Genomic DNA, 26,863 nt, shown 5'->3' on the forward strand with positions numbered 1-26,863 from the left:
CATCCTTTGCTGTAAGGCTCTCCAAAGACGTCTGTTGAAGCGTGTGTTTTACATTTTAACATGGTTTCCAACTGTGGGGAGGAAAAAAGCATCTGGCCTCTTAAGAAAGCAGTTTATGTTACTCATCTAGAGACGTGATCCTGAATGAGAGAATTACAGGAAAGATGAAGACTTAGAGCAATATGATTCTCTTTTAAAAATAGTTTAGTTATTCAAGAAATAAGAAAGAGAGGAAATATGGAAACTTAGGACTTCTAAATGCAGAAAGAGTTCAGGCTAGAAAAAAAGTAAGACATTTAATGGCCTTTTTACTTTCAGAACAACAGCAGGAATTAAACAGCTAATTAACATGGTAATTAAAATAGCAACTGAGTGTAAGCTGGAACCCATAGAACTCAGGCCGACTTGAATGATTGGAGGAAGCCTATAGTTGGTCCTTTCCGAAGGAACCACCGTGACTGGTTGGAATATTGAGGACTGAGGATGCCTATTGCTAAGGCACGAGTGTGTGTTTGAATGGAACTCAATTGCAGAGTCACGTTAAACATAGCCTTCAGTTCATGACTCACCTTCGTCACTGGTCCATGAGTACTTAATTCCTTTTACCTCCATTCTTCATTCCCTGTGGTGGATTATATTTTCTAAAGGTGACCACAATAGATGCTTCCCGTGTTCTTCCAGAACCTTGCCTTGCAGGTCTCATTCCCTTCTTAATCTAGGCGTATTTGTATCTCACTTATTATTGACAGACTGCAGTGGAAATGACACTGTAACTTCTAAGGCTAAGTCAGAAAAGGCAATGAAAAGAAATAGAAGTCCCACCTTGATCTCTGGAATATTCACGCTGAATCACTGTGCCACCATGGAAGCAACCTAGTGAGGAAGCCTAAACGAAACTAGCCCATGTGGGGATACCGCACAGAGAAGCCCTGAGACTACATGAAGAGAGAGATGCCCAGCCATCCCTCAGCTGCTCCAGCACCCCTCTATTCCCCATCTCACTGCAACTGCAGGACAGTTCCCAAGCCAGAACTGGCCGCTGTCATTCCGGAACTCCTAGCTTACAACAACCATGAGAGATAATATAATAATTGTTTTAAGCCACTAACTTGGGGTGATTTGTCACATACCATTAGCAACAAACAGATTTTGGTATCTGAAAATAGAAATACCAAAAAAAAATAAATCTAAACCAGGTGGCGCTTGCTGGAAGGTCCTTGAAGATAGTTAAATTGACAAACGTGAATCCACAGGGCCTTGAGGAGGAGTGTTAGCAGAATGTTAAAGGGTCTCAAGGATGCTTTTGGTGAGGGCTAAAAGACAGTAAGGGAAATGCAATCGGAAGCAGGAGAAAAGGGGACCCTTGTTATGTAGTAGTGGAAAGTCTGGCAACACTGATGCCACAGTAACATGGAAAATAGGAAATGTACTTAAACCGGTCACCTTGCCAAAGCGATGTCTAGGTGGAATATGAAAAGCACCTCCTGACTTCTTGCTGCCCATGGCAAAATGTGAGAGGAAAGAGATGAACTAAAGAGCAAACGGTTACATATAAAGGAGCCAGGGCTGGTGAAGATCCTTGGTTAGGACCTCAGAAAGATCCAAGACAGTGCTTTTAGACCTTTTCGAACAAACAAAAGACCTTTTTCTAAGACTTGCCTTTCGACACCTCTTCATTAAACAATAGGCTTCCAAGACCATTAAGGGTGTTGTTCCCTAGCAGTCTCACAATGAGCCCCTTCTAATGGAGTGGATTTTATAAATTGATATATAAGAAACCTATAAGGTTTTTTAAAGAATTGTATCCGCTTAGACTGAAAGAGACAGTAAAAAATGAAAAGAAGTTTTTGTACTCCTAAACTTTTATGGGCAGGCAGTAGACAGAGAAAACTATAAACATAGATACTTTTTTTATGAAAAAGGAAGGCTAGGGTTTGGCCCAGTGGCATGGTTGTTAAGTTCACACACTCAGCTTGGGCAGCCCAGGGTTTGTGGCTTCAGATCCTGGGTGCAGACCTACACACTGTTCGTCAAGCCATGCTGTGGCAGCGTCCCACATACAAAATAGAGGAAGACTGGCACAGATGTTAACTCAGGGACAGTCTTTCTCAAGCAAAAAGAGGAAGATTGGCAACAGATATTAGCTCATGGCCGATCTTCCTTACAAAAACAAAGGGAGGCTAGCTCAGAGGGTGGAAACAAGAACACAAAACACAAAAGACAGAGCCAAGAGCCGTGGAGAACAACCCTCAGAGATTAGGACTGAGCCCTAATCAAGGAACTTTCAAGACATACCTGCCTGGATTTCAGAACTGCTATGTACCAGAGACTACTATGAGCTCTCCATTCCCCCTTTTTTGAAAGCATGTCTCTTGCAGTTATGCTAGGCCTGTCCACCATGATGTGTTGTGTAAGAAAGGAAAGGGGCAATAGTTATCCCTTGAGTTCATAGGCCTTTGGGTATCAAAAATGATGATACTCGATATGCTGTACTTGAGGAACCACACCTGAAGAGCATTTCGATGATGAGATTTGGACCCTCAAGCCTGCACCTGAAGTCACAATGGTATGAGACGCTTCTGGTTTCTTGGGAGAAGGTGAATGTGTTTTGTATGTGGAAGGGATGTGGATTGTGGCTACAGAGCAGACTGTAAGAGATTGTTTTCTAAAGATAGTGGCAACAATATCTGTCATGTCACGTGTTCTTCTAGAACTTTACCATAACCTACAAAGATGTAGCGTCTAATTCCCTTCTTGACTATGGATCGGTTTGTGACTATTGTGTAAGCAGTAGAATGCAGTATAAGTGATATTTCATGACTTCGTGACTTCTGAGGCTAGGTCAGAACAGACAGTGAAACTTGCAACTTCTTTGCCGGAATACTTATGCTGGAGACCTGAACCATCATGTAAGTAGTATGACTGCTCTGAGGCCGCCAAGCTGTAAGGAAGCACAAACTAGCACATGTGGAGAAGCCCTGAGGCTAGAAGAAGAGAGATGCCCAGTCAGCTCCCAGCTGCTGCAGGCACCTGTCTCAGCTCAAGCTGAGCTCCAACTACATGAAAGTCGCCAAGCCAGAATCATCCGGGTGAACCCCTCTCAAATTCCTGACCCACAGAAGCCACGAGAACTAGTAAAATGATTGTTTCTATTTTTAAGCCACTACATTTTGAGGATGAGTTGTGGAGCAATAATAACTGAACCACTCCCATTACCACCCACTCCCTAGAAACCATTATAATGTGATTATTTCCCTTTACTTTACATGACTTTGGTGTTCTTTTGTGAGAATGTATTTTTCATTTATATATATTATACTGTGCAATAGATCTTATTGTCTCTTTTTTCCCCATTCAGCATTTAAAAAATATGTCCGTGTTGCTTGTGTGTACATCAGTCTTGCTTCCAGCTGATGCATAGCAGCCATAATTTGCATGCAGCATATTTTACTTACCTATTCCTCTAGTGATGAACCACTAGATGGCCTCCAATTCCCACTCCACAAACAGAGCTGTCACAGACATCTTGGGAGACATCCCCTCACGACCCTCTGTGAGAGCTTCTTGGGGCGATATACCCAGGAGTAGGAATGCTGGGTCAGAGGGCATAAGTACACTCATTCTAACCAAGTACTACTGGAGTGTTCTCCAGGATCACTGTACCAGTCTACACTCTCAGAGTATTGAGGACTGAAACAAGAAAATAACAAAATGTTCATTTGCTGCCCCAATTTCTACATTTTATTTATGAAAAGAACCAGTGAGTCTGCTGGAGGGTTTGTTTTCCATAAGTGCCTCAAATACCCATGTGGCTCACCTCCTTCATTCAGGTTTTACTTCAAGTGTCACCTAAGCACCCTATAGCAAATAGCCCCTGCTGCATCCCATCGCTCTCCATCCCTCTTAGCTGGCCGTGCTTTTCTTCAGAGTTCGTACAATTGGACATCTGTGAGTGTGTTTGGTTATTGTCTGTCTCCCCCAACAAGAATGGGGTTGGGGGGACCAGCCCTGTGGCAAAGTGGTTAGAGTTCTGCACTCCACTTCAACAGCCAGTGGTTCATAGGTTCGGATCCTGGGTGCAGACCTACTCCACTCATCAGCCATGCTGTGGTGGCATCCCACATACAAAATGGAGGAAGACTGGTACAGATGTTGGCTTAGGCCTAATCTTCCTCAAGCAAAAATAGAGGAAGATTGGCAATGGATGGTAGCTCAGGGTGAATCTTCATCACCAAATAAATAAAAGAGTGGTGTTGGGTGCACAGCAGGTATCAATGATTTTCTATGAATGTGTCACCCAGAGCCTAACTTAACCAAGTGCCATTTTAAGGAGCCTCTCCAGCTCATCACCACACCCCACCCTCACTTAGTTGTGGGGAGAGAGAACCGGGAGGCACTAAACCTCCCCCATCTTTCCCTTCCTCCACTTTGGACTCACCAAGCACAGGGGTTAAGGGCATGGGGACATTCTATTTGCACTTGGGACTGTGCTCTCTGGAAGCGGAAGTTGGGTTCTATCAATGTTTCGGGTACCATTGGTGTCCTGGGTGTTTATGGTGAGGTTTGCTTGCTCACACTTTCTTGCTGAGTGGATGAATGGAATCATCAGGCTCTGATCTCTGGTCTCATTTAATGATCCTAAGACAGACAGAGTAAGAGTATTAGGAAAAAAGGCACTCGATGAAAAATGCTTGGAGGAATAACATAGCAGTGCTATGTCTGATACTATGACTAATAGCTACAAAAGGTAAATTAAATTTAAATATGATAAAATGGAAAATTCAGTTCCTCAGTCACACTCGCCATCCTTGAAGTGCTCAACAGCCACATGTAGCTAGTGCAGATCCGGACGTTTCCATCATCACAGAGCGTTCTATTGGACAGCACTGGAAAAAGAAACTGAACTTCTCGCATGTTCTGAAAATACAAACCTCCTTTGGAGTTCTTGATGGAATCTCTTCTGCCTTCCTTCCCCAAGGTTAAAAGGCTCAGAGTTCTGTTCCATCATTAAAAAATAACAACTGGTATATTTTTGACTTGGAAAGACAAGAGTCTTCTTTCCTACTGGCTTCTTTTGGAGGACACTGCTCAGCCTGCTAAATGTGCCCTCCGCAGAGTTATATAGAACATAATGTGTTGTTAGCACCACAATCACACTGAGAGAAAATTTATTTTCATATAATGAGCGTTTTTTTGAGAATGAACAAGTTTTACGTTTTATTTAAACTTTACAGACCATATTAATTGTCCCTCTTTTGAGGGTCAGGATGAAGAGTTGGGAAGTTGCTTTTCCCCTTTTGTTGTCATTAATTCTTCAAATTCCACAGTTGCATGTTTAAGGGTAGATTTGGTGAGCTGTTACTAGCTGACCCTTGATTATTATGAAGATCTGTTTCAAATTTAAAATTATGAAATAAGAATTGAGGGAAAAAGTCAAATGTTAGAAATTTATTTGGGACATCTGTTGCCAACTCTTTGGAAGCCTTTGAAAATTCAAGCAGAAATCAATACACTTCCATCTTTTTTTTTTTAATTTCAATAAATAATATCTTTGTGTATATGTATATATATAGATAGATATACTTAATGAGTCATTTAGCAAGATTTTTAAGTTTTATACTGCATTAATTCCAACACAGCTCTTTCCAGATTGATAGGATGCAAATGAGGTAAGAATTAAGGCAAACCTAAAAGGCATGCAAATGTAGCACATTTATGTTCACTGATGATACAAGCTCTTGTGTGTGGACCACACAGAGGAGCCAAGGGCCCCTTGGTGTGTCTGTCCAGTACTATTTTACGGGAGAATGGTGACACAGCTTATAATTGTTACATTACCGTGGGATCTCAGTGCTACTAACATTATGGAATCAAGGAGACACGAGCATCAGCAAAACATGAACAAGAAATCATAGAACTCTTTGCAGCACATTTCTGCCCAGGCTTTGGAGGAGGGGGGATTTTATGAAATGATATTACACATATCACATTGTGGCAGGTTGTTTGTTTTATAATAGATGCTTTTAAAATTCATTAGCAAATGACATTCTCATGCACACAAGTGTTTCAAACACAAGAAGCAAGTCCATTTATAGGTAGTCCAAGCAATATTTGTGTGTGTGTGTGTATGTGTTGTGTGTGTGTGTGTGTGTGAGAGAGAGAGAATAGCTGCAGACTGAATGGAACATTGAGACTTGTGCAGTCCATAGCGTTGACCTCACTCATTTCTGAATGTCGCACTGCAGAAGTAATACAATGGAAGGGTCGCTCTTTGCAGCTTCTTTGAATTCATCCAGTGTGATCTGGTCATCTTTGTTCTTATCCATCTTGCTGAAAATCTTGTCTACCCGCTGCTCGGGCGTGAGGCCATCCTCATTCATTTTCATCATGATCACAGTGCCCACCATTTTGTAGATAGCCTTGGGGAAACAAGAAACAGACCGTAAAGTTCTCCTGTGATATGACAAGGAATTTAAATTTACTTCAAAGGACTGCTTAAATGGCTTTAAATAAGAGAGTGAAATAATCAAATATGTGTGAGTCTCATGACCAATTGGATACAGAAGGATTTCGTATGACTCCCAGGTTTCTGGCTGGAGGAAGTGGGTAGAAAGAGTTGCTCAGCAGTGAGATCAAAAATAGTGGACTAGGAACAGGTTCAGGGAGGAAAGTGATGAGTTCGGTTTTAAACATTCTGAGTTGGAGGCACTGATGATAGTCAACAAGCACTAGCCTTTGGAGGTTTAGGGAAGATGAAATGTCATCCTAACCGATAAGGAACTTACAACCTGTTAAGACAATCAAGCAAGGTGGGCCAGTAAAATCTAGCCCTGAAAGAAGTTAGTTTAGGTGGAGCTGTGGATCAGAGACTACGTTTATAAGTTAAAGAATAAAGTAGGAAGAGTCCAATTATCCAGTTCAATTAATTGTACACATTTAATTCTCAATATAGGAATTTCCTAAGTAGAAACAATTTTCTTTCTTAGGAAAGTGCCTTAAAAAATAAATACCCAGGGCCGACACAGTAGCATAGTGGTTAAGTTTGTGTGTTCCACTTTGGCAGCCCAGGGTTTGCAGGTTTGATCTTGAACGCAGACCTAGCACTGCTTGTCAAGCCACACTGTGGTGGCATCCCACATAAAATAGAGGAAGATTGTCACAGATGTTAGCTCAGTGACGATCTTCCTCACAAAAATAAATAAATAAATAAATGCCCATTTACACAAAGACTTGCAGGTGAATATTCCTAGTAGCATTATTAATAATAGCCAAAAAGTGGAAACAACACAAATGCTGATCAGCTGACAAACAGATAAAATATGACATAGTTATACAAATGAATACTATTTTAGCAACAAAACAAATGAAATACTGATAAATCCTACTACACAGACTAAAAAAAAGAAGCCAGACACAAAGGCTATATATTCATATTGTGTGATTCCTTTTATATGAAATGTCCAGAAAGGCCAACCCACAGAAACAAAATAGAGTGGTGATTTCCCGAGTCTGGGGATGGGAATGGGCAGGTGGGCATGACGGATCTTATTGGGGGAATGAAAATGTTCTAAAATTGGATTATGGTGATGGTTGCATACTTTGGTAAGTTTACTAAAAGTCATTTAATTGTACAATTAAAATGGATGAGTTTATGGTCTGTAAATTATAACTCAATGAAAATTTTTTAAATGCCAGTTAGAAGACCCACGGGCAGCATCTTCTGCCCACCATGGGAAAGCTGATTTGAGGAAGAGGGCAACGTCCAGCCACGCAGAGCTAAGCCAAGGGCTGGAGAAACTGAGTCCTGATAATGTCCTTTGGGTCCAGTAGGCTTATATTTGTGGAAGATCTCACAGGGCGTGAGTGGCTGGTTAAAATGCTGACTGTCAGCTGGCAGTCAGGGCCCAGCAGCTTGGATCTGTGACATATCCCAGTGCTGCCCTGGAGGAGGGGGCCAGGGTGGGGAGAATTCAAGGCTTGGCAGGCAACTAGCAGGGCTCCTGGCAGGGAAGAAAAGAAGCTGCCATAAACCTATGCCCGAGGAAGCTTCTTGCTGGGGATCTGCCTTCTGTGTCCCGCAGCCCAGGTCCTGCTCCTACCCTGAGCGAACCCACCGCTCCCGAGAGGGCCGGCCGCCTCACCTCAATGATCTCCAGCATCTCCACTCGGGTGATCTTGCCGTCGCCGTCCAGGTCGTACATGTTGAAGGCCCAGTTCAGCTTCTGCTCAAAGCTGCCCCTGGAGGTGATGGACAGGGCGCAGATGAACTCTCGGAAGTCGATGGTGCCGTCCCCATTCTTGTCAAAGGTTCGGAATGCGTGCTGGGCAAACTTGGAAGCGTCTCCATAAGGGAAGAACTACAAAGCAGAGCACACAAGTTCAGCTGTTGGGAGGGAAATGTCCCAGGCCCCGGTCTAGGCTGAGGTCTTAGCCAGGAAAGCCTGAAAGGCCACTGCACCGTGCCTGCTGTCAGCACCGAGGATGCTCTCCAAGGCTGCCGTAGGAGGGCCTGGGACAGGCTCTCCCGCCTGGACAGGGGTTTGGCCCAGTGCTCAAGGCCAAGGGCAGGCACAGAGAGGCCATCTCTGGATGCGTCCTCATTAACAGGCACCTCACTGTTTCCTGTGGGTGAGGCTGGTGACATGTGGCTTTCATGTTGGCAGGGCTCAGAGGGGGCAGCTAGCATCCCTCATTTGTGGCTTCTCTGGTCACTCTCCCATAAGGACAAGGACTGAGGCAGGTAGCAGACTTCTCTCCACACACAGGGTGGTGCTCCATGAACTTCCAAATTCCTCTGGGTGTGAAAATCTAGGTTTACCACCCTGTGGGACCAGAACGAGCTTGCCCAGACCTGTGTTCTCCTGCCACCGGCTCCCCGTCCCCAGCCCACACTCATCTCCCTGGTGAGGTTCCAGTGTCCGACTTGTTTTCACAGGGACTTTTCTTCTGTAGAACAGACATTTAAAACCCATTAAAAATAGAACATGACTGGACTTATTTTTGTGAGATAAAAAGAGGTTTCTTCTCAGGGCCAACAGTTGGCAAGGGTGCCGAGGGAGACAGAGAATGGACCCACGAGGAAATGGAAGCGCAGACCCATGAGGAGGTAAGGCTGCGCGGAGAGTGAGGCCGTGGCCTCAGTCCCCCGGACACGAGCCTAGGCCAGTCACAAACACAGGTAGTTCTAATACTTGACCTCCGTCTGCCTCAGCAAAGCCAAAGAACATTCTCCAAGTGGAACGTAGAAAACAAGCCAACCTCACAGCCCAAAACAAAAGCAAAATAAACCCTCTGCTGTTTTAAAGCAGAGAAGTATGTATGTGTTTCTGGATGAATAAATCCAGCGAATACAAAGTCCAAAGCAGATTTCTGAGGATGTCACTGGGATCCCTGTTCCTTTGTGACTTTGTTAGTGGGACCGGCTGGCCAGCCTCAGTACAGATGGTCTGCTCATGCGCACATGGGGCTGTCTCCCTTCATGAGCCCTCAGCTCATCGTTCTCACTGTGCATCCTGCCCTGGGACCTGCTGAGCCCTACAGCAAGAGAAGGCCAGCTGCCCACAACTCCTACACCTAGAAGCACATTGGAAGTGGAAGATTTCCCTCCAGAAACAAAATATGCATTTCCCTGTAAGGATCCAGGACATAAGGCCAGGAGAAGAGACCAGAGTTCCAGGGGGAGGAGGAGCTGCTTAGGCCTGTATTTCAGGAGCACCCACTTCCGATGCCAGGATCTGTTCCAGTCACTATGGCTAACAAATCACCCCAAAACTGAGTGGCTTAAAGCAACAATTGTTTTATTAATCTCAGAAAATAAAAATCTGAGAACCATTTCTTTTTTAATCAAACTAATCTTTCTGTGGCTGTGAAGGACAACTTTCTCCATTGTTCCCTCATTTCCTAAACCCATCGTTATTTCTGATATCCTTTGTTTTTTATTTTTCATCAAAATCCACGGAGGCCTTTCTCTTGCCAGGCCCCATCTTAGGTGCTGGGAATACAGAGATCGACATCTCATGGTGCCCGAGCTCTCTGAAACCTTGCAACAAGAAATGTATGATGGTCATGTTGTCTACGAAGAGCCAAGAATTCCTAAGGCTCAGGACTGAGCGGCGGGTTCAAGAAGGGGAGTTATGGGGGCGAAAGGCTTCCTTCCTCTTTCCTCTACTCAGCGTGTTTCCCCTCCATCCCCAATGCCACCTAAGGGTTTGGGCACCTGAGGACAGACCGCTAGGTGCTGAGCTTTGAACTAGTGATTTTGAACTTGAAATTTTCTAAAGAGGGAAGTTTGATCCTTATGTGCTCTGAACTGTCTTTTCTCAGAATGCCTCTGACCCCAAATATGTGAGGTTTTTCTCCCCCTTACAACAACCCATTCTTTGACTCTCTGGACACCAACTGGGTGTCCTACGATTCAATTCAGTTCTGACACTAACTGCCTGGAGTTAGCGCAGACCCCATAGGTTAAGGGCTCAGTAGCACGAGACTGCCCCCTCTTCCGACGCCAGTTGCAAGTCTCAGGTTACCACCTGTACTTCCATTAAACCTAATGTAAAGCAGGGGGTTCCCACCGCCCCCTCATTTGAAAATTTTCTAGAACAACTCATAGAATTCAGGAAGGCACTTTGTTTACTATTACCAGTTTATTATAAAAGATGCAACTGAGGAACAGCTCAGTGGACGCAATGTACTGGGCAAGGTATAGGGGCCAGGGTGCAGGGGGCTCCCAGGCCCTCCCTGGGCACGCCACCCTTCCAGCACCTCAATGTATTCGCCAACCTGGAAGCTCCCACGTAGTTTAAGGGTTTTTACGGAGGTTTCATTATGTAGGCATGATTGATTAAATCACTGGCCATTGGCCATTGAATTCAATGTCCAGTCCATCTCCCCTCCCCAGAGGTCAGGCGGGTGGGGCTGAAAGTTCTGACCTTCTGATCAGGCCGTGGCCTTTCTGGTGACCAGTGCCCAATCCTGAAGCTATGGAGGGGCACCCAGACACCAGTCATCTCATTAGCATACAAAAGGCACTGTTATCACTCCTGAGATTCCACAAGTTATAAGCTCTCATGTCAGGAACCAGGGACTAAGACCAAATAGATATTTCTTATTATATCACAGCATCACATGTGCCTTGTACATGACTGTCCTTTATCCCTTTCCGCTGTTTGCTGATGTGTTCATCTGCCTTGTGGTCAGGGGTCTTGGGCAGAGCTGGTACCTGTGACATGGCCTAGCAGCAGAGCAGAGGGAGCCCCTTGACAGATTCCTAAGTGTCCTTAGTGCAGTGTCTCCACCAGCCTTCTAGATGCGGTGACCTGGGACTGCTGTGTATTTCCCGCCACCCGTATGGGTTTCTGGCAGTATAATGCTTTCACTGTCCTGTTGCTCACAGCATACTTTTAAGTTGAGGGATATCTGATAGTTTTATCTAAAAATAGCAGGGCACCTTAGGTCAGTATATTAAAAATTAATTTAGATCTGAAAACTCTTGAGGAAAAAAATCGATTGTAAATTTTGAGCAATAAAAGCTACATATGCCTTGCAGAAGTTCTATTTACTGACTTTAATAGCCAACATGTTTACTTCAGAAGAGCTGAGTGTGTGCTCAAGAGCCCTCAAAGATCTGGAGGGGTTTTTCCCTTAGAAAATCCATCCTATCGTGTTCTGAGTGCTTCGGGTTTTTCTAATCAGGGGAATGCTCTTTCTTTTGATGAAATAATTCGACTCTGGCTGGATCATCACAGAAATGAGAATCCACACTGCCTTCAATCTCTTCAGGAAGAAATCAGGGTCTTGAAATCATACTCAGTTCTCTTGGAGAACAATAGTGCCTGAAAAGTACAAGCATCTTTTGCACACTGTTGCTTGAAATGTGTATTGTTTTATTTTATTTAGTTAGTTTTTTGAGGAAGATTAACCCTGAGCTAACATCTGCTGCCAATCCCCCTCCTGGCCCCTGTGCAAACGCACAGCCCTTTTGCTCCAGCATCTGAGGGCTCAAAGTTTGGTATCAGGAGGTTGGCAGAAGGTGAAAGGAGGGACGACCCTCCATTCCTGGTTACTTCTGGCCCCACTGATGAGACTCTGACCTGAGGGCCACATGGTGATCTGTCCCTGCACCCCAGTTATGCTCTGAGGAAATGGGCTCTGGAGGTTGCCGGCCTGGGGTGGGACCAGGACCCAACCACCAAGTGTAGCGTGACGTCCACAGAAAAATGTCATCCTCGTCCTGAAAGCCAGTTGACAGCCGAATGGTAAGGGCCGGCCCTGTTTCTGACTCGGGCAGGATCGCCTGTTGGTGGAAGTCTGCTGGAGATACCCATGGATCCACAGTGCCCTGTGCTTTCCCGCCTCTGTCTTTGCTCACCCGGCTCCCTTTGTCTGTCAGACCCTCCCCTATGGCTCATTCTACCTCCTCCCCATCAGCTGAAGCTCTGCTCTGGTCACCCTCCTCCAGGGCCCCTTATCTGCAAACACAACCTGATGTCAACCACTCTCTCTTTGTATCTGAATTATCTTTGTACATGTGGCTCTCCTCTGCAGGACCATAAATTCCTTGCTTCCCTCAGCTCTGAGTTCCCTGTACAGTCTTTTCTAATCCAGTGGGGGAGACTTTGCTTCAGGGAATGGGCGAGCCTGCGGTGGGAGAGTCCCCTGAGGATGAGAACCTCAGAAGTGAGGAGAAAAGGCAACCCCATGAGGCCTCTTGCTTCTGCCATGCTGAGGCCCGTACTTGCGCCAGGATAGTAGAGAACAAGGAACGCACAGGCCCCCTACCCCTTCTCAAGAGAGGAAAAGGGGCCAGGCTTTCTAGGCAGGCCCAAGAAACGGGATTCCTGGCAGAATTTCCAGGGGAGGTACATGTGGTGAGAGCTGGTGCGGTTGCCTACTCTCTTCCTGCTCACTGACAAGCAGGAGAAGGCACATTTGTCCCATTGCATTCCCGGGACTGATTTCTAGAAGTTTCTGAGATAAGTTTTCTGGGTCACACATCTTTCTTTCCTGTTGACTCCCCTTCCCCAGGATGTCTAGAAATGAGGGCTATCAGTTGTACTGGCCATCAGACCATGGGGAGCTGCTGCAAAGCAGGGCTGCACCCACTGCCTCCTCTTCCTGGGTGGAGGGGGAGGCCTTCCTGGACCTTCGACTCAGACTCTCAGCAGAGCCCAGTCAGGTGGGCACAGCCTGAGGGCATGGCCATCTGTCCTCAGAGCTGGGTCACAGGAAAGCTCACGGAGCCCACCCTGCCACTGCAGAGGAGAGTGGGCTCAGATTTCCCAGAGAACTTCTCCATCTCCTCATTCGGTGACTCCCCTTTGGCAGAGGCCTAGTGGGTCAAGACTTGCCCAGACCCCACCACCACGTATCAGATTCTGGCCATAGTCTCCTAATTTGTCCCTGCCTCTGGTCTCCTCCAAGTCCGACCCCCAGAGCCACACTGATCTTCCTGCAACAGGGCTCAGATTGAGTGGTTTCTCTTCACAGAAGCCCTCGGTGGAATCAAATCCAAACTCCTTTGCTTGTCATTCAAATGCTTCCACATCCGACCCAACGTGTGCCTTAAATATTGTGTGTCCTGCTTCTCTCTGCTCTCTGCTCAGCCCTCCGGAGGCCCCCATTTGCACAGGTTGAATTCTGAACTTCTAACCTGCTGTTTGTGGCCCTTCGTGATTGTCCCAACCTGCGTGCATGTCTCTCGTTCCTCTGCTTTATGCACCTGTGCCCTGACTGTGTCCCTACATGGCTTTCCCTTTCTCTTTCGTATGCCTTCCCTTTCTCACCCCATCTCATCCTGGCCGATCAGGAAATCCCATCTTTCTTTGTGTCCAGCTCATTGTTCTACTTCCATGAAACCTTCATGACTGAACTGATCTCTCTCTTTGCTCGGTTTGTACTTCACTTATTTCTAGATGAGTCTTTCCGAACTCCCTGCCTTAGATGACAGTAAGCTCTATTCTTGTCTCTGTCCCTCCTGGCCTGAGTTCTGTGAGGGCAACAGCAGATTGCTCATCTCCGTACCCCCCTAACTTTTGTCTCAGGGCCTCCCAAGGAGAAGCTCCATAAATTCCTGCTGAGCCAAGGGTCTATGTCTTGCTCAGCTTTGTATCTGTCATTGTGTCACTTCTTTTGGCAGCTTGCTTTCATCTGTCCAATGGGAACGCTGCATGAAGTGCATCCACGCTCCCAGGAGGGAAGAGAAAGGTTTTCACTACAGCTGAATGGCAATGAGAAGTATTAAAATATTACTCATTAAAATGTCAACTCTCCCATTCCCAGAATCCCCTAACCCCCTTCAATGCCCATCATACAATATATTTTAATACATATTCACTTTCTTTCTTCCTCCACGAGAAATGTAAACCCCATGAGGGAAGGGAGCCTTGGCTGCTCTGCTGTTTTGTTCCCCGCCTGATCGCCACACAGTGGGTGCTCAGTCATTATTTAGTGAATGAATGAGTGAAGCAATTTCTGTTTGACGCTCTCCTTCGTAGTAACTGTACCGTATAGTTGCAATTGATTGCACATTCAGTGTCTCCTAGAAGCCTCAGGACAACTCAAGGGGGTGGCTTGATTCTTTTTAACTTTCGCTTGATAACAGAGAAGCAGGTCTGAGGACAGAGGGTTAGCACCATCTGCCATTCATATTTATTTCGGAGGTCATTTACTATCTATCACTGAGCTGTAAACTCCCAGAGTGCAAAGCCTATTTGCTCCTCCTTGTATCTGTAACAGAGAGCACAGTTCCCTCAGAGGGTGGGTGCTGAACAAGATCCTGCTGAAGGACAAATGAAAGGAGCGTGCGGTGCCAACTGGAGGGGAACTGGGGACCAAATGCTGCTACTGGGACAGCTGCCACTTATTGAACGATCATTGTATCTGGCCAGCTCTGTCCATAGAACTTCTTGTAATGATGGAAATATTCTATAAACAGCACTGTCCAAAATGATAGCCACTAGTTGTATGTGTCAACCTCTGTGTTAGGTGGTAGAAATAAAATAGCAAAAACATACAGAGCACTGAAGACAGTGGGGGAAGTAACCCTTGAAATGTTCTGGGGGGTGACTGAAAAACTGAATGTTTTAATATTACTTAACTCACACATCAATTTAGATAACCACATGTGAGCTAGTGGCTTCTGTATTACTAGCATGATCTATGCTACGTCATTAGCTCTCACGATATTCCTGTCAAGCGGTTTTCCTCAGCTCCATTTCATAGACAAAGAAATGTGAACTCAGAAAGGTCCAGCAAACTCTTCAGTTAATTCTTCTCCCACTGTGTCAGTCTGCTGCAGGGAGCGCTAAGTACCATTGGTCCTTCGTGGGGAAGAAGATACACAAAAAAGAAGACTGCGGAAAGTTAGGGAGAGAGATTTTCATGTGCCTCATTTGTTGGAAGGCCTTCATGATTATCACATAGCATTGGAGTGGGCTCTGTTCTAATACTCCTAATGTGTGTTATTTCATTTACTCCTTATAACAAAACCTGCCACTGTACACTCCATGTCGTAGACGATGCAACAAGTTGGAAAGGTCAAGGCATTTGCCAGAGGGTCCAGGCTGGCTGTGGCAGAGGCAGGATCTGAATGCGGATCTGTCCGATCATTTCTTCTACAACTCGCTCTTTCTCTTCACCAGTTATTAGCCGAGCAAATAAACCTACATCCACATTTGATGACGCAAAGGAATTTGTCGCATTATGTAATTCTTAGCTTCCATCGCCTCTAACGCTGGAAGTGCTTGGCTGCGTGCATTTATCGCCACCTTCTGGTAGCCTGTGTATACTGCATGGAAATTACTAAAATGCTGCTGAGGGATATTTTTGATACGTTCATTCTTTAATTCAACAAACATGTATTGAGCAGCTACCATGTGCCAAGCACTGTGTTAGGTGCTGGGAATAAAACAGAAAAAATACATAGAGCGTTAAGAATAGTGGGGGGGGGGGGGCCGGGGGGGGAGGGGGGATAAGGTGGGGAGCCTGCCCAGTGGCACAGCAGTTAAGTGCTCATGTTACGCTTTGGTGGCCCCGGGGTTTGACGATTCGGATCCCCTGTGAGGACATGGCACCACCTGGCATGCCATGCTGTGGTAGGTGTCCCACATATAAAGTAGAGGAAGATGGGCACGGATGTTAGCTCAGAGCCAGTCTTCCTCAGCGAAAAGAGGAGGTTTGGCAGCAGTTAGCTCAGGGCTAATCTTCCTCAAAAAAAAAAAAAAAAAAAAAAGAATAGTAGGGGGTGTAGATATTAATCAAAGAACTACAAAAATAAGTGTAAAATTACACCATGATACACAAGCATATAGAACTGTGAACAAGAGTAATGGAGATGATCTTATGAGTATGAAACTTAAATGAAAATTTTGTGTGTGATTTCCTCTCCCCACTCTAACATGCAGGCTGCTGACAATTCACTATTCTTCATCATAGCTGAGGAATGGTCTCAGAGTTTGAATCTTTCTGGGATGAGACAAGTCTAGACTTCTCCCGACAGTACTGCATGCCTTTACTCTGAACCGACCAATGTGCAGGACAGGAAAACCCCAGGAAATTGTGAGATCTTTGTCTCTCCCCAGGCAAACAACAAGAGGCTTTGCACAAATTAACCAGCTCCCTCCAAAGCCATGGTAGAGGACTTTGCCTGCAAAAAGTGGGCCGAAACCCCTTTCTATCTTTTTCAATGATATCCAGGTGTGAATATTAAAAGGTTTGTTTTCTTTAAGAAGTGGTGAATGAGGCCCAGACACCTCATGCTAATAGATGTCGTGTCATTGGCTTCTCCACCCCCATGGGGCACAGAAGGCTGTTTGGTGGCTGCTTTAAGAAATGGTCTCAAAACACTGGCTTCCATCCGCTCGCACAATCTTTCCTCCGCATCCTCTACTCCAGCCCTCTACACCATCTTGCTGCCTGGATATCTCATCCTTCCAGATGTTGCACTGAGTTCAGGGAAAACACTGCAACATTTCTCCTGAGAATCTCCCCTCTCCCCGTGTCACTGGTGCCTGCCTCAATTTGATGGAGGATGCAGGTTCCCTTGAAGTTCCCTGGCCCAACCTTTGGCTGGGACAGGTTTACATAAGCACAGTCTTGGCCTGCTGTGACCTCTGCTGTGCTGTGTCAGGAGGGGGTGGCAGCAAGGCCACTGAGGAGGACAGTCTCTCTCCAGGGCTTTGCCCAAGGTCCAGCTCCCGGCTGATGCTAGGCAGCCCTCAGACCTCAGAATAGATTTTTGCCCATTAGTCTGCCTAAAATAGAGCTCATGAGGGGATCAAAGAACAGAAGAGTATTCTTGGGCCGCTCTGCTGCTCAGTCTCAGAGAGGTCTGCCATCCTATCCCTCATAGGACACAGTCCCTTTTAAAACGTCCTCACTCAGGTCGATTTTGTTTTCCTTTGTTCTCAAATGGCAGAAACCTAAATTGTCTGGCTTATGAACCCACGACACGATTCCCTCCCCCATGGTGGAGTCGTCTTTATCGTGTCCCTGAAATATGGCTACTCTACCTCTGAAGTCGTCTGCCGTCCCCTCTGCTGGAATTAGCCAGAGGCCATCTATGGATGAGCTGGCTGTGTCCCCACTTCTTCAGGCCCTGCCACTAATACGGTAGTTACTGTTTCATGAGTGACTCTCAGGGAGCAAGGCCCTAAGCAGGCCCTTTTCATATTCTACCTCAGCTGGTTCTTCAACAAGTTTGGGACTTTCGGGACATTATTCTGAGCTAAGTGACTGGCATAAGGTCACGCCACTAAGGGGGTTGGGGCGGGCTAGGATCAAACCCAGCTCCGTCTGCGGAATGCTGCCTCCCTCCAGCACCTGCCCAGCCTGCCCCACCCTCTGTGCTGAGCTGTGATCCATTTCCTCCGCAAGGATCGGGGAGGGCTGCCTCTCTGCCCGTCCCTCTGCTTCTTCCTCCCCACACAGCGCTCCTCCTGCCTTGTACTGTGGTCACGTCCTGTCTTCGTCCTCATCAGCAGGGCCAGGCCAGGCCGCAGCAGCCCCAGGGGGAATGGGGCACCCACTAGGGACTAAAGGGGCAAGCATACTGCCCCTCACACAAGTCCACACTAACTCTCCCCTCCCCAGGCAGCAGGAAGCGCCTGGCAGAGTTTCTGAGGCCCAGACGGAGCTGTGCGCAGGGCAGGGGCGTGGGGGTCGTGGGCCCTAGCTCTGTGGTGGATGCTGCTGTGGAGGGAGGGGAATGTGCCAAGACCAAGCCCGAGGATTCCAATCAGCCTCCAGGACCTTAGCTCTGGCCCAGCACGGTACTGACATTTCATCCTTTTCCTCCTGAGTTGCAGGAGTGTGGTGTCCTTAAAAGCAAGCAGGACCCACCCAAGGCTAACGAGAGGCAGAGGCGGAGTGCGAACCCACTTCTGCCTGCCTCTGTGACGTTGGTTAAGTCAGTTAACCCATTGGAGCCTTCGTTCCCTCGTCCACAAAATGGGGCAATAATGATAGATGTTACACAGAATTGTTGTGAGATTTACTGGAGATGACAGATGTGGAAGACCTCTGAGGCTGCAAGGCCTAGGGTGTTGGTGGCCCCCTCCCGTCCCTGTGTCCCCTCAAGGCTGCCATGCTGTGTGTCATGCTCTGATGCTGACAAACAGTGTCTGGGTCAGCTGGTGGTCAGTGGTGGGGTCTCAGTGCACTCGCCCTGGGCTGCTGGCCAAGCTGGTGCCCTTGAGGATTAACTTGGTGTTTGGTTTTGGCTTTAGGCTCTTCATGCCCATGAGGCCTCACCCAGGAAGAGGAGCCCCATTTCCTGGGCTGTCTCACTGGCCCCACTCATGCTGCACATTCTTTGCCTCCTAACGGCTCCCCTACCCCACTGCCAGGCCTCTCCAATCTGTTCTCTGCACGACTCCACAGCGACCTTTTCATGCCAGTTCAGTCATGTCCACTTCCCATGCCTGCCGATAGCATCTACTTGTTCTCAGAAGAAGGAACAAAATTATCCTCAGGCCTCCAAGCCCTTCCAGGTTTGGTCCTTGCCTCCGAGTCCAGTTTCGGGTCCCCTCCTCTCTCCCCGGCTTCTTTCTCTACTCGGGATCTTGCTGTGCTCTCCAGCCACGGTCATGGACCTTTGCCGTGCTGTTGCTTTTGTCTGGAGTGCTCCTTTTCTGCCCCGGCCCAGTTAACTCCTGTTTGTTCTTCATACCTTGATTCAGTGTTTGTTGTCTCAGGAAAGCCTTCTCTGAGCTTAGGTCAGAACCCCCTTAGGGTCATTACTTATGTGTACATCATCGAGCCCCATCTTTGGTAATACATCGTAATTGTGAAGAAACGTTCAGAAGGTGCTCAGTAAGTATCTGTTGAATGAACAAGTAACTCAGCACAGCAGATCTTTTTCAAGTCTGAGCAGACAGCGGCAAATCCCCCAGTGACCAGTTGAAGGGCTGAAATATGTTCTGAAGGTTGTCTGAAGTCAGCTGTGCTAAAGAAGGCTCACCTTTTGGCCTTCAAACTTGTCATCCCCATTACTACTTTAGCTGATGATTCATGAGGGTATGAATCATCCCCGGGGCGGTACATGTACGTAGTCACGTGACGGGAAGAGGAGAGAGACATTTCCCCTTCATTAGAAACGGTGAGTCCAAAAACTGTTTCCTGCCGATGTGTTCATTCAACAGATACTCACAGAAGCCTGGCTGGTGCCAGGCTCTATGCTGAGCTCTGTGTGGGCAGGAGGGTGGGTGAGGACAGCAACAAGGAAGAAGAGTCAAATATAAGACCTGGTTCCTGCCCTCAAGCAGAGGCAACAAATCACAGGAAGATGCAGCCCAAAACGTGAGCTGCCTTCCACGTGCTAGGTTAGAAAGATTGTTTTTTATCAATTTAAAAAGGAATTCATTTTTGACACTAGGAAAGGGGTGAGGATCGTTGAAGGTGCTTGGTGGAAGGCTGGTTGCTGTGGGGAAAACGGGAACAAACTCCTCACCCCGTATTCTCTTCAATTAGTCCAACTGACGTAGTAGAAAAGCGGATTTTGCAACCGGTTCTGAAACTGTTTCATCTTCCCAACTCCTCCTAGAATAAAGTGGTCTGTTCACGATCAATTCCCATTTCTCCCTACACTCAACTTATTTCACAACGTCATGGTGACCGTGATGAGAATGCTCAGCCCGGCTGCCTCTCAATTAGAACACTGCTAGAAGGCCACAGGCCACCAGGTCTGCAACCTTGGAAAGAGCGCTGTACAACATAGCTGGTGACAGTGGCAGCAATGAAAGCTGGAGCTAGGGAAGTTCTGTCTGCAGAAGTTGAATATGTTTGTAAGAAATGAACATATTCATGGCCACAGCCTAAGATGTGCCCTCTGTTTCCTGGAGAGAAAGAATTTCCTACCAACTCTAAGGTGCTCCCCCAAATTCCTTACTGTCCACCATTACTGACATACCTAGAAATTCTACCCAAATTATTCCAGTCCCACGTAGTACCATCTCTGCCACCAGAGGTATAGAGAAAGGTCTGGCTACAGACCAAGAAGCAAAGGAAATACACCACGAAGAGAAGGAAGAGTGATGTGCATGGTGTGGTCAGTGGGTCTCGAATTGAATATCAGTTCTGCAATTTACTAGATGTCAAACCCTGGGCAAACGGTTTTTAATGTTTCTCAAAGCCTTAGTTTATTCATATGAAAAATAGGCTGGGGGTCGGGGTAGAATTGGCTGCTGGGCTGGGCTCTGTGGGATTCCATGGGGAGGACACTGGAGTCAGGTCAGGATGCCTGGAACTGGGTCCCAGTTCTTCCACTAGAGAGGAGCTGTGTGACTAGGGGCAGTGGGCTTTCCTTCTCTGGATGGACCTGGTAATGATGCTGTGAGGATTAAGGTGATGTGTGCAATGACTCCCACACAGTGCTTGACTCATGGTAGGGGCTTGGTAAATGAAAGATACTATATTAGTATCATTATAATTTTGTGTTTCAGCAAGGCTGTATTCTATATGTGCCAAGAATATGAAAACTGAGGAACACTAAAAAATAGATATAAAGAAAACAATTTTCTTTCATTCTTTTATGTAAAAAATATATTGAGCAATCAGTCAATAATCACCTCCTCTGTGTACCCACTATGTGCCAGGTGCTGAGAGGGATGCAGAAAAGCAGAAACCGTGGCCCAGGATCTCAGCCTGGCGAGGAAGGCAGACACAGAGTCACACCCAAAGTTAATTAGCAATGCCAGGTGGCCAAGGAGCACACTGCCAGCCAGGGATGGGGGCGTTGGTCCCACCCTGTGGGATGTGTAGGATGCATCTTGGCGTATCTATAGCTTCCTTTTATTACTTTCAAGCCTGTGCAGAACCTGGGTCAACCAGAGTTCAAATTTGCACAAAACCAGTAATTCAGTTGAGGCAAGAAATTTTGCAACACGGGAATTCTGAGGGGCTAGGGCCTTCCCTTCCCCTCCAGGGCAGCAGTGGCCACCAGCTCCTGAGCTCAAGAACGGAAAGACCATACCAGACCTCATAGCAGATCCCTGCAGAAAACTCCCAGCTCTCTCTTTTCAGATCTTGCTGGGCTCCAGAGGCCTGATTCTGGGAGGGCATCCTGTATACCACTCCTGGAGTCTAGGACCTGCTGAGGACAAAGGTTTATTTGGGAAGGACCAACAGGTGCACCAAGAGTGAGACCTCATGGGCACAAAGATTAGGAACATAAACCCCACACAAAAGGGCAGCCAAACCTGGACACCAGACCCCCCACCATTTCTTATCCTCTCCGCAAAGCCACAGAGAGAGAGGCAGGTGAGCCTTTGACAGTTCCCTGCGGAGGAGCCCCCTTCTGCTGTCTCTCCCCCCAAACTCAGACTCTTTCAGCTTTCCTCTTTCTGGGAAGTAACCCCAGCAAACATGACCTGATTGCATTGACTCAGTGGTCTAGAAGGACCAAGTTAGAGATTAAGTCTCAGGCCAGAGGGAAAACCTCTGGGCCACAGCTGGAATCCTCCCACCCCAAGGAGGACAAAGGACAGGAGCCTTAGTGGGGTGGATGACTTGGGCTCCGGTGCCACACCTGGAGCTGCTCTACTTTCTCACTCTGTCCTGCATGGCATGGTAATAGGAGCATCCCCGGCAGACAGGGTCTGAGACCCAGTTTGGACCGTGCCACTTATTGGCTGGCTGATGTCAGCAGAGGGACTTAGCAACCAGGCCTGTTTTCCTCTTGTGGAGAATGAGGGAGCTGGTTCTCTACGAGCCCTGGGGGTTCTATTAATTCCTATGATTCTAAATCTACACAACTGTCAACATGACACTTGATGAAAGATGCTGATTTAATTAAACTTTTACAGCACTGACTTTGTGCCAGGTGTGGTTTAAGCACATTGTCAATATTTCACCACATAACCCTCTAACAAGCTTCTGAGGTAGGTCCCATTGCTAGCCACATCACACAGATTTGTAAACAGAGGCACCGGGATATTGTGATAATTTGTCCAGGATCACATAGCTAGTTAGTGGCAGAATCTGAACTGTTTGGCTCTAGAGGCTATACTCTTAGCTACCAAGCTGCATGTCTCTGATCTAGCTCATAGAGGGACACAGACACCAGGGAAGGCAAGATCTCAATTCTGCCTCTACCTCCACAATAAACAGTTGCCCGTCTGCATCCATCCTAGTCAGACAGAGGCAGCAAAGAGTTGCTCAGAGATTGTTCAGGGGCGTGGGCTGTGGCCAGCGCCAAGGGTGCTTGGCTTAACCGCTCAGCACTGTCCAGGGCAGTGGGGTGGAATGTGAGGGTGCCGCATCGACAGTAAGGACCCAACTTCTGTGTTAGTGTCCACCGCTAGCTCAGCTCTGTGCCAGCACTGTAGCGGGTATAGCATTAACCTGACACACTGTCCTGCTCTCACTGGTGTCAGCCAAAGCTTGGTTTCTGTGCAAGTGAACCTCTTGGGGGTCTTGTGAAAATGCAGATTCTGATTCAGCAGCTTTGGCATGGGGCCGCTGCAGCTTTCGAATCTCTAACACACTCCCTCAGGAGGCAGAAGCTGCGGGTTCACAGACCGCACTTCGAAAAGCCAGGCTGTAGACTCCAGGCTTTGGGGTTTGAAGCAGGAAGCCCAGACAGGCCTGGAGGGGTCAGGGGAGGCACGCTGAAGGAAGGGGGCTTGAGCGGGTGTGAAGGGAGCAGGAGGTAAGTTGGCAGGCATGCGTTTGCGGCTGTTGGGGTGCAGCCTAGGGAGGAGGTGTGGGAAATAGAAACCAAGGGCCAGCGTGGGGAGAGGCCCAGTGGGTCTACTGAGCCTGCCTTGGGTGACCTGCCAATGGCGAGTAGGGACAGGAAGCTGGAAGTTGGAGGTTGGGGCTGGGCTGGCGCTGAGGAGACAGCTGGTTTCAGCCCCAGGAGCCTCGTCCTCCGTCCGAGTTGTTTATGCCTTAGATGAGGCTGCAGGCAGGCCTGACTCCTGACAAGGAAGCTCTCCTCACATTTCCATATTTTTCTCTCAGCAGAGAAAGCACAGAGCAGCCTTCAGAGGGCTCCCCATTGCCAGGCTTATGAATAAAGATGATGAGCCTCCCCTAGGAGAGTCCTCCAGGCCTTCCCCAGGGCTGGAGGGGAGGTCATGCAGGTGGAGGTGCTGAAAAGAACAGGCGGGCCAGCAATAGGCTGGGGCGAGGCAACGGGAGCCGGGTCTACAGATGCTACCCGGAGCCCCAGCATCATTTCTCCTTTTAGGACCTCAGTTTCTCTGGCTGTAGATCCGAAGATTGAACAAAATGGCCTAAGGCTCCTCATTTCAGGTCTGACTTTCTGTGATTCTACTATAAAGAAAGGCAGAGGGGTTGGCCTGGTGGTGCAGTGGTTAAGTTCTCACGTTTGGCTTCGGTGGCCTGGGGTTGGCCAGTTTGGATCCCGGGTGTGGACATGGCACTGCATGGCAAGCCATGCTGTGGTAGGCATCCCACATATGAAGTAGAGGAAGATGGGCCCCCATGTTAACTCAGGGCCAGTCTTCCTCAGCAAAAAGAGGAGGATTGACAGCAGTTAGCTCAGGGCTAATCTTCCTCAAAAAAAGAAAGGCAGATACTCTATGACTGCTGAAGCACTCTCCAAATGCCAGGCCTATTATGAATGTTTTCAAGAGGAGCCCTGGCCACTAAAAAGATACTGTGAGCCACAAACACGAGCCACGCACATCATTTGAAATTTCCTAATAATCGTACTAAAAAAGGTAAGGGAAAAACAACTGAAATTAATTCTAAATAACATATTTAACCCATTATATTCAAAACACATCAAATTATATCATTTTAACATGTAATCAATATTAAAGTTATTAATGAAATATTTTACATTTTTTTTGACTGTCTTTGAAACTGGTCTGTCATACTTATGGCACATCCCAATTCCCAGATTTCAAGTGCTTGTGGCTCATGGCCACCATCTATAAACTTGCAGCTCTGGGCAGTGCGTACAATGCAAAAGAATGTGTTTTAATTAGCCCAATTCTAGAAATAGAGTCTATTGCCATTCAGTGAACTTCAGGAGTATGTACATGTCACAGCACAAGTGTCCACTGGTCAGGGAGGCAGGGGTTTGTGGATTAACCAGGAAAACTGTGGCCTCTGAGTAACGGCTGTGACCTCTCAGTCTGGACATGGATTTCTCTTCTTGTCCTTGGACACACCAGGCTTCTAGGCCAGCGAGTGGACAGACAGTCTGGGCCTCCTGCTTCTGTGTGGACCTTAGAACGCCTACATCCATGAATTGCATAATTGCATGAATCTATGGCTCCATTCCAAATCCAGGTGTCTAAGGCCTTCAGACCTTGGTAACATCTTCCTGGTAACATCTTCCATTTCCCCAAAACCCTGGCCAATATTCCTCTGCTCCAGCTACCACACACCAGGGAGTGACACGGCTGTCATGATGGCTTTAAAGAATATTTCTGAAATGTTCCTCTGGGTGCAGAGCTCTCTCCAGCAAATCCTGATGCCACCCCCGCCTCCCCACCCCGCCCCTGGCCATCCCCTTCCCCCTGGTGAGAAATCTGTATTTTTTGTTTTCCTTCTCTGAGAAGCTATAGGGGAGATAGCTTGGCTTAGAGGAATGAGTAAGGGCTCTGCGTCAAACCCTGGCTCCACTTCTGAAGCAGCCATGTGACCCTGAGCAGGGCGCTTTGTTTCTGTGCCTCAGTAGCCTTGGGTATGAAAAGACTAGTCCCATGGGTGGTTAATAATAGCTTTGGCAAGCATTTCGTACAGTGCCAGGTACACAGAAGACACTAAAAAAAAAAGGTAGCTTACATCTCTTGCTCCTGCCCTCAGGATTGTGGATGGCTATGTTTTGGAGTCCACATCCCAATTTGTGCCATCTCTGACAACAAAGTACCTTTATCCCAGAGACGTATAATTGATCACACATTGATTCACAAGCATGCACTAGACATTGTTTTAAGTCCTTTTACCTGTTTTAACTTAATTCTCACAACAGTCATATAAGGGAGGCCTCATAGGTGAAGAAACTGAGGCACAGAGAGGTTGAGAAACTTTCTCAAGGTCACATAATAGAGCTGAGAGGTGAACCTAGGAAGTGTACCTGCAGAGCCCTGGTGCTGGTCCATTTTGCCTCGCTGCTCGACCAGAGGCAGGACTCCTAGGGGAGGGCACTTTTGACCTTAAGCTCCAAAGGCAAGAACTGCAAATGAGGGCAGCAGCTTTTAGGGCGGCTATACTGATGACCTGACCCCAGGTCCTGCCAAGGCAAATCCCAGCAGCAGATACCTACGGATTTTTATATTTTGCCTGCCACCTGTTATCAGCCATCCTGGCAGCTTGCCCGCTGCCCACGCTTTCTGTTGGGGTTCTATTTTCTGAAGCATCATTCCCAGCAGGCCTCCGAGATTCCTGGCACAGCACCAGAGCCCCGACTGTACGTCTCCGGAGTGTCCTTCTGGCGGCCTCACAGCCCTGCCCTTTGGCTGGAGTCCCTCCTGTGGACCCTTGCCCTCCCACGGGGCACTTGCGGCTGCAGCATCCAGAGAGACATTTAATTCCCAGCTCTGCCCAACAGCATGTTGCTAAGCAGCTGGTGCATGCTGAGATGTGTGGAAGGAAACCCTCATGGTGACAAAAACAAACCCTCATGTGCCCAGAGCTGCGTGCACGTGTGTGTGTATGTGTAAGGGAGACGGGGGCTGAGTTTCCAGCCCACTCAGGCCCAGCTGCCAGCCAGTGCTCCCTTCGGGGAAGAATAAGCTGAAGCAGTAACTCTTCCAGCAGGACCCCAGGAGGATGTGGGAGCAGACTGAAGCCCAGAAGGGGTGGGATGGAGCTAAACGATTGAAAGCAGAGAGGTAACCATTTTCTCCTATTTGGTAGTTGTGCTCCCAGCAAAACATAAACAAATATACAAAAACATTTGTCTTCCTTCTCTCCCAGCTCCGACCTGAGAACCTCATTCTTGTTTGGCTGATCTCAGTTTCCATGCAGAGGTGAAATGAGTGTGTAGGGGGAGGTGGGGGGGCCCCAGGAAGTGTTTGCCTTGGACGCATTGCAGGGCATCTTCCCTGGCCTGGGCAATGCCCTACATTGCCATTTTATTTGTTGCTCCTTCACTGGACAACGTATTGAGAAGAGCCCTAAATACAAAGGTTGGGAGAGAGAAGACCGAAGCCCAGGCTGCCCTCCCTCCTGGTCAACTGCAATACAAAGCTGGCCTCGAGTCTTGCCAGGACCCCTTACGTGACTTGCAGGGCCTGGTGCAAAATGAAACTGTGGGTCCCTTGTTAAAAATGACTAAGAATTTCAAGACAGCAACAGCAGAGCATTAAACCAAGGGTAGGGTCCTTCTGAGCGTGGGGCTCTGAGCAGCTGCACAGGTTGCAGGCCCGTGAAGCAGGCACTGAGTCTT

The 26,863-nt window shown here is 47.5% G+C and overlaps 1 protein-coding gene across 1 annotated transcript in view; it reads right to left on the reverse strand.

Moving 5' to 3' along the window:
* Positions 1-5,433: 5,433 nt before the first annotated feature.
* The window catches only part of VSNL1 (visinin like 1), a 108,486-nt gene continuing 87,056 nt past the window's right edge, over positions 5,434-26,863 (reverse strand). Inside the window, exons 3-4 of the mRNA XM_001503420.6 lie at positions 8,142-8,357; positions 5,434-6,419 (exon numbers count right to left, since the gene is read on the reverse strand). Of these exons, the coding sequence (XP_001503470.1) occupies positions 6,222-6,419; positions 8,142-8,357 (414 nt within the window). The 3' untranslated portion in view covers positions 5,434-6,221. The remainder of the gene's footprint in view (positions 6,420-8,141; positions 8,358-26,863) is intronic.

This window comes from Equus caballus, chromosome 15 (assembly GCF_041296265.1).
Source record: "Equus caballus isolate H_3958 breed thoroughbred chromosome 15, TB-T2T, whole genome shotgun sequence".
NCBI lineage: Eukaryota > Metazoa > Chordata > Mammalia > Perissodactyla > Equidae > Equus > Equus caballus.